The sequence below is a fragment of the Pongo abelii genome, chromosome 9 (genome assembly GCF_028885655.2).
Source record: "Pongo abelii isolate AG06213 chromosome 9, NHGRI_mPonAbe1-v2.0_pri, whole genome shotgun sequence".
NCBI classification, from domain to species: Eukaryota; Metazoa; Chordata; class Mammalia; order Primates; family Hominidae; genus Pongo; species Pongo abelii.
In genome coordinates, this window is record NC_071994.2 from 9,738,773 (window position 1) to 9,751,047 (window position 12,275).

At 44.0% G+C, this 12,275-nt stretch overlaps 1 protein-coding gene across 10 annotated transcripts in view; it reads left to right on the forward strand.

Annotated features, from left to right (window-relative positions):
* Window positions 1-12,275, forward strand: part of MAJIN (membrane anchored junction protein) — a 34,046-nt gene that overhangs the window by 14,603 nt on the left and 7,168 nt on the right. For 3 of the 10 annotated variants that reach the window (XM_054525657.1, XM_054525658.1, XM_054525666.2), the window contains 6 exons: window positions 2,661-2,706; window positions 7,030-7,105; window positions 7,586-7,711; window positions 9,592-9,623; window positions 9,782-10,038; window positions 11,069-11,132. In XM_054525657.1, coding sequence (XP_054381632.1) covers window positions 2,661-2,706; window positions 7,030-7,105; window positions 7,586-7,711; window positions 9,592-9,623; window positions 9,782-10,038; window positions 11,069-11,132 — 601 coding nt within the window. Of the gene's footprint in view, window positions 1-2,660; window positions 2,707-7,029; window positions 7,106-7,137; window positions 7,712-9,591; window positions 9,624-9,781; window positions 10,039-11,068; window positions 11,133-12,275 lie in introns of those variants that run through there. The other 7 variants (XM_054525659.1, XM_054525661.1, XM_054525664.2 and 4 more) reach the window with 4 other exon arrangements.

The window sequence follows — 12,275 nt, forward strand, 5'->3', positions numbered from 1 at the left end:
CGCCCCGCTGCACTCCAGCCTGTGCAACAGAGTGAGACTGTCTCAAAAAAACAAAACAAAACAATAAACTAGAAATAGAAGGGAACTTTTGGCTAGGTGCAGTGGCTCACTCTTGTAATCCCAGCACTTTGGGAGGCTCAAGTGGGAGGATTGCTCGAGCATAGGAGTTTGAGATCAGCCTGGGCAACAAAGTGAGACCCCATCTCTACAAAAAATAAATTAGCTGGCCATGGTGGTTTGCACCTGTGATCCCAGCTGCTTGGAAGGCTAAGGCAGGAGGAATCGGTTGGCCCAGGGAGTTGAGGCTGCAGCTAGCCATGATTGCACCACTGCACTCCAGCCTGGGGAACAGAGTGAGACCTTGTCTCAACTTCAAAAAGAGAGAAAAAAAAATCAGGCCAGGTGCGGTGGCTCACGCCTGTAATCCCAGCACTTTGGGAGGCCAAGGCAGGCGGATCATCTGAGGTCAGGAGTTTGAGACCAGTCTGGCCAACATGGTGAAACCCTATCTCTACTAAAAATACAAAAATTAGCGAGGTGTGGTGGCGGGTGCATGTAATCCCAGCTACTTGGGAGGCTGAGGCAGGAGAATCGCTTGAACCCAGGAGGTGGAGGTTGCAGTGAGCTGAGATCGCGCTATTGCACTCCAGCCTGGGCAACAATAGCGAAACAACATCTCAAAAAAAAAAAAAAAACAGCTTATATGTATTTGTAGTTTGGAAAGGTAGGACTATATTAGTAGCCCTCTCAGATCATTGTGGATATTCTTTGACCCTACAACAAAACTGGACAAATCGTAGTTTGGGTTTTTTTTTTTTTTTTAATGGTAGTTATTTTTAAGATTAGTTGCAATGTGGAATCTGAAATTATGTCATGAACTTTTTGAACTCTGTTACATTAAAATCCACTGGTCTTTGTTGTTCTTTGAATGAATGTTTGACCTAGGATGATTTTTGTTTTTGTTTTGTTTTGGGACCGCGTTTCACTCTTGTCACCCAGGCTGGAGTGCAATGGTGCGATTTTGGCTCACTGCAACCTCCACCTCCTGGGTTCAAGTGATTCTCCTACCGCAACCTCCCAAGTAGCTGGAATTACAGGCACCCGCCACCACGCCCAGCTAATTTTTTGTATTTTTATTTATTTTTATTTATTTATTTTTTTGAGATGGAGTTTCACTCTTGTTGCCCAGGCTGGAGTGCAATGGCGCAATCTCAGCTCACCAAAACCTCTGCCTCCTCGTTCAAGCAATTCTCCTGGCTCAGCCTCCCAAGTAGCTAGGATTACAGGCATGCACCACCATGCCTGGCTAATTTTTTATTTTTAGTAGAAATGGGGTTTCTCCATGTTGATCAGACTGGTTTCAAACTCCTGACCTCAGGTGATCCACCCGCCTCAGCCTCCCAAAGTGCTGGGATTACAGGCATAAGCCACCGCACTGGGCCTTTTTTGTATTTTTAGTAGAGACAGGGTTTTACCACGTTGGCCAGGCTGGTCTCGAACTCCTGACCTCAGGTGATCCACCTGCCTTGGCCTCCCAAAGCACTGGGATTAACAGGCGTGAGCCACTGTGCCCAGCCTGACCTAGGATGATTTTGTAACATGATGTGTTTCATTGGTCGTTTGGAATATTGTGTTTGGTTCACTGAATTATGCACATCCTCCAAATATTGATACATTTCATTATACAATATCGAAAAATATTTGTTAATATCACCACAATCTTAAAAGTGTTGACGTATTTGGAAACTGTCAAACTCAAAATGGTGGACGGAAATTTTCCAAAATTTAAATTTTCACTTGAAAGCCCAAAATTTATTGTTGACAACAAGTATTGTCAGTTCTTTTCCTTGAGTTGACATGCCTATTTTATTCATTTTTAAGAAAGTGTCTGTCAAACTTCCAAGTATGAATAACAACCATAGTTTGTCTGTTAGCTGATCATTCAAGTAAAATATTCCATGAAGAAAAGCAGACAGTTCAGTTTGCAGCTTAAACAGTCACACAAGTGAGTTTCCCTAAAATAACTATCATATTTTGGTATGCAGCAGAAGCGCTTTATGCATACTTCGTGTTTTATCACATAACATTTAAAGAGACATGTAGTTAAAGATTGAGATTTTATAAAATGATTGCTTTTTTTTTCTGCTTCCTCAAGGATAGTCAGTGAAACTGGATTTTTTTTTTCCTATGCAGCAGTAAAGATTTCTTTGACTGATAGCACAGCCTAGTGCAACTGGCTAGATATGTGCTAAGGCACTGGCAATTTTGCCCACCATTGCTTTTGCAATCATGGTTACAAATATTAACACAGTGAGAAAGGTAAATAATACCTTAGTATTATTATGAAAATAGTTTTACCCTTGAAGACCCATTGAAAGGGTCCCCAAAGCACACTTAAAGTACAACTGTTCTAACCAATGATTAACTTTCACAGTGGAAATTTCAGGTCTTGGCAGGTTGAGAAGTCATTTTATACCAATGTTCAGACCACGCCACCTAGGTGATCACTTCTTCCCCATGAGCACTGGGTCAGCATACACAGTTTTACTTACGTTATGTTTCTTTAGTTCAGTGGAAGTGTTATTTTTGCCCTAGTAGAGTCTACTCTCTCCAGAGCTTTCCTTCATGTCTTACTTGTCTCTTGTCTGTTTACCTTCTAGAGGAGAAGAGATAGAAAATGAGGAAGTCATCACCCAGGAGCTGGAGGTAGGGAAAGAAGCATACGAGTTCTGGAAAAGTTACTCTTTAAGCATCCACATTCAGGTTTTAATTATTTCCTACAAACTGAGTCACAACCTCCACTTGATAACTTGGCTTCCTCCTGCTACATCTCCTTTGCGAAGGAACTTTATGTTTTTCCATGGGAATTTTAAGCCTGTATTCTTTCTCAGTTTTCCTAGTTGAAGTGTCAGCACCTTTGAGGCTGAGAGCTTTTTGTTTTCACCAGAGTTTCCATCCTTGGGCAGCTCTCTTTTGTTGCAGCTGGCGTAGAGAAAGATTCCGGAGGACTGCCTCCTTCCAGGGTTCTGGGAAACCTCACCATCCCAACCACTGCCTGGTACTTGACGTTCAGGAAACTCGACTGTAAATACACAGACAAGGCTGCTGTGTCTTCATTTTAATTGGAAACATTTGCAATTGCCTTATTCCGACTTCATTTTCATTCCTTTCTACCCAGTTCCTCTAGCTTTAGGTTTTCCTACAGAAGAAGACTGAGCAGGTATCAACTTTACAAATTGGTGGAAGCAATGGACAAGGAGTTAGAGTTCTGGGGGTTGGCCCTGGATTCCAGTCCTGGCGTAGCCACCACTTAGCTGTGTGACCGTTGGCAAATCATATATCAACTTGGATCTTAATTGCCTCATTTGGAAAACGAGAGGTCTAAACTAGCTTTTCCTCTTCTGACTTCACAGTTCAGTGATTTATGACTATTGTGATTTCTTAAGACATATGCCTCCACATTTCAAAGCAATTAAATACACTTAAACACAAAACTCTGTGAAACCAAAACTGAGTAATACCCTTAAGAAGGTACCTCTTTGGCAAAGTGTTAAAAGATGCATTAGGATCTTGCAGGACCCTCAAGGATATCATTATGAATAAGTTATTTTAACATAGGACCAAGAAAATGTTCTACCTGTTGTTTTTTTTTTGAGACAGAGTTTCGCTCTGTCACCAGGCTGGAGTGCAGTGGCACGATTTTGGCTCACTGCAACCTCCATCTCCCGGGTTCCAGTGATTCTCCTGCCTCAGCCTCCCAAGTAGCTGGGACTACCAGTGTGCACCACCACGCCCAGCTAATTTTTGTATTTTTAGTAGAGAAAGGGTTTCATCATGTTGGCCAGGATGGTCTCGATCTCTTGACCTCGTGATCCACCAGCCTCGGCCTCCCAAAGTGTTGGGATTACAGGTGTGAGCCACTGCGCCCGGCCGTTCTACCTATTTAATTATGAGCAGAGCAGGCTTTATTTCACTTTGCTTCAGTTAACCTGAGCAGTGAAAAGCCCATGGAAGCATAACAGAGAGGAGGGAACACAGACTTTAGAGCCAGTCAAACCTGGATTTGAAGTCTCCATACTAGGATAGTGTCTAGCTTCTAATTATAATAACTAATATTTATTGAGTAATTACTATGGGAAGTGTTCTGCCATTCACAGTTTGACTTTGGGCAAAGTACCTACCCTCTCTGAGTCTGTTTCCTTACCTGTCAAATGAGGTTAATAAAGAAGGCCTGTTTCAAGACTGAGGATTAGAAATAGATGTCTGCAATGCCTGCCACACAGTAGCTCAATAATTAGTAGCTCGAGAGTATTTACATTCAACATATGTCATATTTCCAAGGTGCATTTGATATGCATATGCATCTTTCTCTTATGCTCACTAGTTTGGGGTCAGATGTTATCATTCTCTTTTCTTCATTTAGAAAACACTTACTGAGGCTGGGTGCTGTGGCTCACACCTTTAATCCCAGCACTTTGGGAGGCCGAGGCAGGTGGATCACCTGAGGTCAGGAGTTTAAGACCAGACTGGCGAACATGGCGAAACCCCGTCTCTACTAAAAATACAAAAATTAGCTGGGTGTGGTGGCACGTACCTGTAGTCCAAGCTACTCAGGAGGCTGAGGCAGGAGAAGTGCTTGAACCTGGGAGGCGGAGGTTGCGGTGAGCTGAGATCGCACCACTGCACTCCAGCCTGGGCAACAGAGTGAGACTCCATCTCAAAAAAAAAAAAGAAAACATTTACTGAGAAGCAGGCTAGCCTAGGGGTTAAGACTAGGAGCTCTGGAACCCCGCTGCCTTGGTTCAGATCTTGGCCCTGCTATTTCTAGTTAGGTAACCTAGACTATATTTTTTCACCTCTCTTTGTCTGTTTCCCCATCTGTAAAATGGGAATAACAGAATTGCCTATCTCACAGGGTTTTTGTGAGAGTTAAATTAATTAATATGTATAAAAACACAGCCGGGCTCGGTGGCTCACGCCTGTAATCCCAGCATTTTGGGAGGTCAAGGCGGGCAGATCACCTGAGGTCAGGAGTTCGTGACCAGCCTGGCCAACATAGTGAAACCCCATCTCTACCAAAAATACAAAAGTTAGCCAGGTGTGGTGGCAGGCACCTGTAATCCCAGTTACTTGGGAGGCTGAGGCAGGAGAATTGCTTGAACCTGGGAGGCAGAGGTTGCAGTGAGCAGAGACCAAGCCATTGCACTCCAGACTCCAGACTGGGCAAGAAGAACAAAACTTCATCTCAAAAAAAAAAAAAAAAAAAAAAAAGGCCAGGCGTGGTCGCTAATGCCTGTAATACTAGCACTTTGGGAGGCCAAGGTGGGCGGATTGCCTGAGCTCAGGGATTTGAGACCAGCCTGGGCAACATGGCAAAACCCCATCTGTACTAAAAATACAAAAAATTAGCTGGGCATGGTGGTGCATGCCTATAATCCTAGCTACTTGGGAGGTTGAGGCACAGCACTGCTTGAACCCGGGAGGTGGAGGTTGCAGTGAGCCAAGATTGTGCCACTGCACTCCAACCTGGGTGACACAACGAGATTCTGTCTCAAAAAAACAAAAAACAGTAACACTTCCCATAGTAATTACTCAATAAATATTAGCCAGTATAATTATAAGCTAGACACTGTGCTACTATGGAGAATACAAAGATAAACAAGACACAATTTCTTTTTTTTTTTTTTTTGAGACAAGGTTTCGCTCTGTCACCTAGGCTACAGGGCAGTGACGCAATCATAGCTCACTGCAGCCTTGACCTCCCAGGTTCAGGTGACCCTCCCACCTCAGCCTCCCAAGTAGCTGGGACTACTGGCGTGTGCCACCACACCCAACTCATTTTTGTATTTTTTGTAGAGATGGAGTATTGCCATGTTGCCCAGGCCAGTCTTGAACTCCTGGGCTCAAGCAATCCATCTGCCTTGGCCTCGCAGAGTGCTGGGATGACAGGCATGAGCCACTGCGCTGGCCACAGTTTCTATCTTCTTTGAACACAAACATGAGAACACTGAAGCTTAGGGTGAAATGACAAGGCTGGGACTGAAATTGAGACTTTTTCCCCATAGAAATTTAGTAGTCTTTATGATGCCAAATTAATTAGTATAGACAAATAAGCATATAGCTTAATTAGGGACTAATCGATTAAAATTTAAAGTGAGTGAAAAAAAGATTTGACTTAAACAAAAGCAAAATACTATATATCAGTTAATACCAGTATTATTCATTCATTCAATGTACATTTAGTGAGGACTTGTTATGCATTATTCATGATGGTAGACACCATAGAAGGGATACTAAGATAAATCAGGTGTATATTCTACTTCAATAGATCTACCAGTAAGGAATATAAAACATTTGTGTATGGAATGTAGTAAAGACTCCAGGCTAACTACTGTGAAGTTTGATACTAACAGTTAATTATAACTTGGTAAATCAGGGAAAGATTTCTGGAAGAGATGGCTTTTGAACTATGCCTGAAAGGATAGGTCGGCTTTGGACAAGTGCTGATGGGTTCTGGAAAGGGCATTTCAGGAAGAGAAATTCCCTTTCTATGCAAAAGCATAGAAATGGAGAAGCGGACTGGGTGCAGTGGCTCATGCCTGTAATCCCAGCACTTTGGGAGACCGAGGAGGGCAGAGCACTTGAGCCCAGTAGTTCAAGACCATCCTGGGCAACATGGTGAAACCACATCTCTACAAAAAATTAAAAAATTAGATGGGTGTGGTGGTGCACGCCTGTAGTCCCAGTTACTGGGGAGGCTGAGGTGGGAAGATCACTTGAGCCCAGGAGCCAGAGATTACAGTGAGCAGAGATCATGCAACTGTACTTCAGCCTGGGCCACAAAGCAAGACTCTCTCAAAAAAAAGAAAGAAAGAAAGAAAAAGAAATGGAGAATCAGAACACGTGTTAAAGGAATAGCAAATAGTTCAGTTTTGATAGTGTATAGGGTATGTGAGTAGCAGTGACAAATATAAACAAAGATTGGCTGAGACTCAACAGTGTTAAAGTCATTTCAAATATGTTTTTCAGGATTCTGTCCGCGTGGTCTTGGGAAACTTGGACAATCTTCAGCCCTTTGCTACAGAACACTTCATTGTATTTCCCTGTATCCTTTTTTTTTTTTTTGAGATGGAGTCTTGCTCTGTCGCCCAGGCTGGAGTGCAATGGCGTGATCTTGGCTCGTTGCAACCTCAGCCTCCCAGGTTCAAGCGATTCTCTTGCCTCAGCCTCTCGAGTAGCTGGGATTACAGGCACATGCCACCACGCCTGGCTAATTTTGGTATTTTTAGTAGAGGCGCTATTTCACCACGTTGGCCAGGCTGGTCTTGAACTCCTGACCTCAGGTGATCCACCCGCCTCGGCCTCCCAAAGTGCTGGGATTACAGCCATGAGCCACCACGCCCAACCTATCCTTTCTTTTCTGGCTGGAAATGAGCTACAGTTCACAATATAGACTCAAATGGAAGTAGCAAAACCATAGGCAGTTTGGAGGGTAGGTCGGGGAAGGAGAGAGAGTCTCATCCCTAAAATAGTACTTAGGAATGCATACTGGCATCTTTCCTTACTCCTTAGCACCATTTTCCAGATAAAAGCAAATGGGAGAGAGTTTCCCACCTGAAATTCAAACATGGGGAAATTATCTTGATCCCCTACCCATTTGTTTTTACTCTATACGTGGAGATGAAATGGTTCCATGAAAACCTGTCACCTGGTAAGTGGAATGATGTGAATGTGGATGGCAGAGAAGAAAATGGTTTAGCCATGCTAGCTGGGTATGGCGAAATGAGCTACCAGATTGGGCTCCAGCCATACAGTGCACAGGTCAGGATCATGTGCTCCAGGCCAGACTGACCGGTTCAAATACTGGTGGTCCTGCCACTTAATAGCTGTGTGAAGTTAGATAAATTAATCTTTCTGTGCCTCCCTTGTGAAATGGTGAAGAATAATATTACTATCTATATCATTGAGTTGTTAAAAGGATTAAATAAATAGTAGATGAAAAGTACAAAGCCTGACTTAATCACTGAATGAAAGATAACTATTATATAAACCCTTCCATTAGAGAGAATTCCATGATTTTCACTTTAGAGCTGTCTTAACAGGGTCTCACTCTGTCACCCAGGCTGGAGTACAGTGGTGTGATCATAGTTCACTGTAACCTCTAACTCCTGGGCTCAAGTGATCCTCCTGCCTCAGCTTCCCAAGTAGCTAGGACTATAGGTGTGTGCGACCATCCCCGGCTAATTTTTTTTTTTTTTTAGTAGAGACAGGGGTCTGATTATATTGCACCGTCGGGTCTCAAACTCCTGGGCTCAAGCGATCCTCCCACCTCGGCCTCCCAAAACACTGGGATTACAGGCATGAGACACTGTGCCTAGCCCAAATTTTTATTCTCTGAAGGCTACGGGTGTTTTTGTTGATTGAGGGACAAGTAAACACCTACGCTTTTGATTTGAAAAGGGGTGCAGGCTGGGCATGGTGACTTATGCCTGTAATCCCAGTACTTTGGGAGGCTGAGGCAGGAGCATCACTTGAGGCCAGGAGTTCAAGACCAGCCTGACCAACATGGTGAAACCCCATCTCTACTAAAAATAAATTTAGCCAGGTGTGGTGGTGTGCACCTCTAATCCCAGCTACTCAGGAAGCTGAAGCAGAAGAATCGCTTGAACCCGGGAAGCAGAGATTGCAGTGAGCTGAGATCACGCCACAGCACTCCAGCCTAGGCGGCAGAGCAAGATGCCATCTGAAAAAAAAAAAAAAAAAAAAATATATATATATATATATATATATATATATATATATATATATATGATGTAGCCCGGCATGGTGGTGGTGCATGCCTGTAGTCCCAGCTACTCTGGAGGCTGAGGGAGGAGAATTGCTTGAACCTGGGAGGCAGAGGTTCTGGTGAGCCAAGATCACACCACTGCACTCCTGCCTGGGCAACCTGCCTGGGCAACAGAGCTAGCTCTGTCTCAAAAAAGAAAAAAGATAAGAAAGGGGTGCAAAGACCTTGCCTCAAAATATCTCCCCTTTTCATTTGTCACAGGTAGCTGAAGTTCTACTTTTTTTCTTTTTTAGTAAGGATCGTCCCCTCCCTTTTCAAACCCTTTCTAGCTTGTAGATTACAATCATTCTGAAACAGGGGAGGAAGAGAGTTTGAAGACACTATTTTTAGGGAAAATAGTACCAGGTAGAAAGGAGAAGGGCACATGAGGAGTCTTTGTCTGGGGTCAGTTCCAATAAATAAATAGTAGCCAGAAATCCAGGTAAAACAGCATTGTGGCTAGGCCTGGTGGCTCACTTTGGGAGGCCAAGGCAGGTGGATCACCTGAGGTCAGGAGTTTGAGACCAACCTGGCCAACATGGTGAAACCCCTCTCTCTACTAAAAATACAAAAATTAGCCAGGTGTGGTGGCATGTGCCTGTGAGTCCCAGCTACTCGGGAGGCTGAGGGAGGAGAATCGCTTGAACTCAAGAGGCAGAAATTGCACCACTGCACTCCAGTCTGGGCGACAGAGAGAGAATTAATCTCCAAAAAAAAAAAAAAAAGTCTTAAATCTATTATGACACTCAAATTTCCTATTGTAGGGAAACCAATAAGTGACAGTCCTCTTGGGTTGGTAAGTTTGCCTTTTCTGTACAAAATGAAAATTGCCTTTATCACCTTCTCTTGTCCAAAAAGTCCTGCTCTTACCTCTTCCCCTTACTTTGCCCCTCAGTTGCTGCCCAGGTCCAGTCAGAATTGTAAACATAAGACCGTATTTTCCCCCTTGGCTAGATTTCTGAGACCATGTCTGTAACAGAATGTCTATTCTCACCTGCAAAGCTGGTGTTAAAAGTTGCCTTTGGCAGTTTAAGGATGGGGAGTTTTCTTCACTGTGCCTTCATGAACTGTGAGCAACTCTGGAAAGGAGGAGTCACAGGCATCTGCTTCCTCCTGAAGGTCCCAGTTGAGAAGAAAGCAGTAGGAGCTGTGATGAGGAAACGAAAACACATGGACGAGCCCAGCTCCCCCAGCAGGCCAGGGCTGGACAGGTCAGTGGTGTGGGGAGAGAGGCTCGCTCCTGCGTCCTAGTTAGGCTTTGCCAGCTATTACTGTTGGTTGATCCCGTCCTTGGGTGAGTCACTTTCTTTTGCAGGACTTCATCAGTATCTGCCTATTACAGTGGGTGGACTAAGGAAAGGGCGCAAGTTAATATTTACAATATAATTTGAACCCAGTCCCTTTTTCAGCAAAGTATGATTTCCAAAAAGTTAGCTTTTGGAACCTTAAGAGGCAGTCCAGACTAAAATATACATGTTTGCAAGAGGGTATGTATCAATCATTGGGTGGGGTGCTGTGATATTAGGGGGAATATTGAGTACATCCCTAACATATTTTTATTGTGGAGGCTACTTATGTTCTTCTTTCAATTCTCTATCAGGGACAAAATGAGTCAGTAAGACAATTCAGTCATTCTTATTAGCACCCTAGAAAGCTAATAAGAATGCTGCTGGAATAATCCAAGGTGTGGTTTGTTCCCTAGCCCAAGATGCTTTCACCCTAGGCCCACAGAGAACAGCTACCCTTTTCCTGGGACTCTGTGGACCCCTAGACATACAGGAGAAATAAGGTAGACCACTAGGAAGCTGACCCCATGCTCTCCAGATGCACATGTAGGTGAGGAGGTAGGGAGCTCCTTTCCAAGCCAGGTGGAATGTGAGGGTACTTGGAGGTATGAAGCTTTGCTTTGTTCCATTCGACTGAATTTTCCATGCAAATGAGGTCTCAGATCTTCCCTTTCTCTGGGTTTTGATGCACAATCAAGTATTTCAAAATCTGATACCTGCTGTCAATCACATTTTCACTTTCTCAAACCCCAGATCCCTAAGTGTCTCAAACTGGGATTCTGCTGTGAAGTAAAGCAGCACCCAAAGAAAATTTGGCCACCCAATTTATTCTGCCAGCCAGGAGTAGTATAAAAATAGCCAACCTGCTGAAATATTCATTTGGGCCACATTTGCTTGAATTTAGTGATATTGCTTCTGCCAGTAACATTTCCTGCATATTTTCCCCCCACCTCAGGGCCAAGATAGGGACTTCCAGCCAAGGCCCCAGCAAAAAGAAGCCCCCTGTGGAAACCAGGAGAGTAAGTACTAAAATGAAGCCTTTGAGGCTGTTAGCTATTCCTGTTCTGTTACAAGTCAGGATTCCGGTTACCAGCACGTCTTGGTTTTTCGTGCAGACTGAATTGACTGAACTCATTCTTGGGTTTCACTGTCTGCAGAATAACATTCAACTATTATGCCCTTGCCACAACGCATCCCAAAGTGGCTGCATAATACACGCATCGATGAATTTTTTTGTTAAAAAGTCCTCTCTTTGCCTGGTACGGTGCTCATGCCTGTAATCCCAGCATTTTGGGAGGCTGAGGCGGCGGATCACCTGAAGTCAGGAGTTCAAGACCAGGCTGGCCAACCTGGTGAGTCCCAGTCTCTACTAAAAATACAAAAAATTAGCCAAGTGTGGTGGTGGGTGCCTGTAATCCCAGCTACTCGGGAGGCTGAGGCAGGAGAATCACTTGAACCCAGGAGGCGGAGGTTGCAGTGAGCTGAGTTCGTGCCACTGCACTCCAGCCTGGGCAACAGAGTGAGACTCCATCTCAAAAAAAAAAAAAAAAAAAAAAAAAAAATCCTCTCTTCTCAGCTTAAAAAGCTACCTGTACTCTGCAGTTGAAATAAGAAAATATGTCTATAGAATTGAGGTGGGATCCAGTATAGAATTTTCCCTTTAGGAAACTTTTTGCCTTCATCTACACTGGGGTCTGAGTCTAGGAACATCTAGTTTTTTTTTTTTTTTTTTTTTTTTTTTTGAGACAGTCTTGCTCTGTCGCCCAGTCTGGAGTACAGTGGTGCGATCTCGGCTCACTGCAAGCTCTCCCTCCCAGGTTCACACCATTCTCCTGCCTCAGCCTCCTGAGTAGCTGGGACTACAGGCATGTGCCACCACGCCTGGCTAATTTTTTGTATTTTTTAGTAGAGACGGGGTTTCACCATGTTAGCCAGGATGATCTCGATCTCCTGACCTCGTGATCCACACGCCTCGGCCTCCCAAAGTGCTGGGATTACAGGCGTGAGCCACCGAGCCTGGCCGGAACATCTAGTTTTAACAAATGAGGTAGGCAGGTATCAGCACTGATAACTGGTAAGAGAAAACTTCTAGAGCAGTGAAGGGCTGGCCCCTGATGGAATTAGATTTCATTTATGGGGTATGTTTCCCATTTAGATATTCA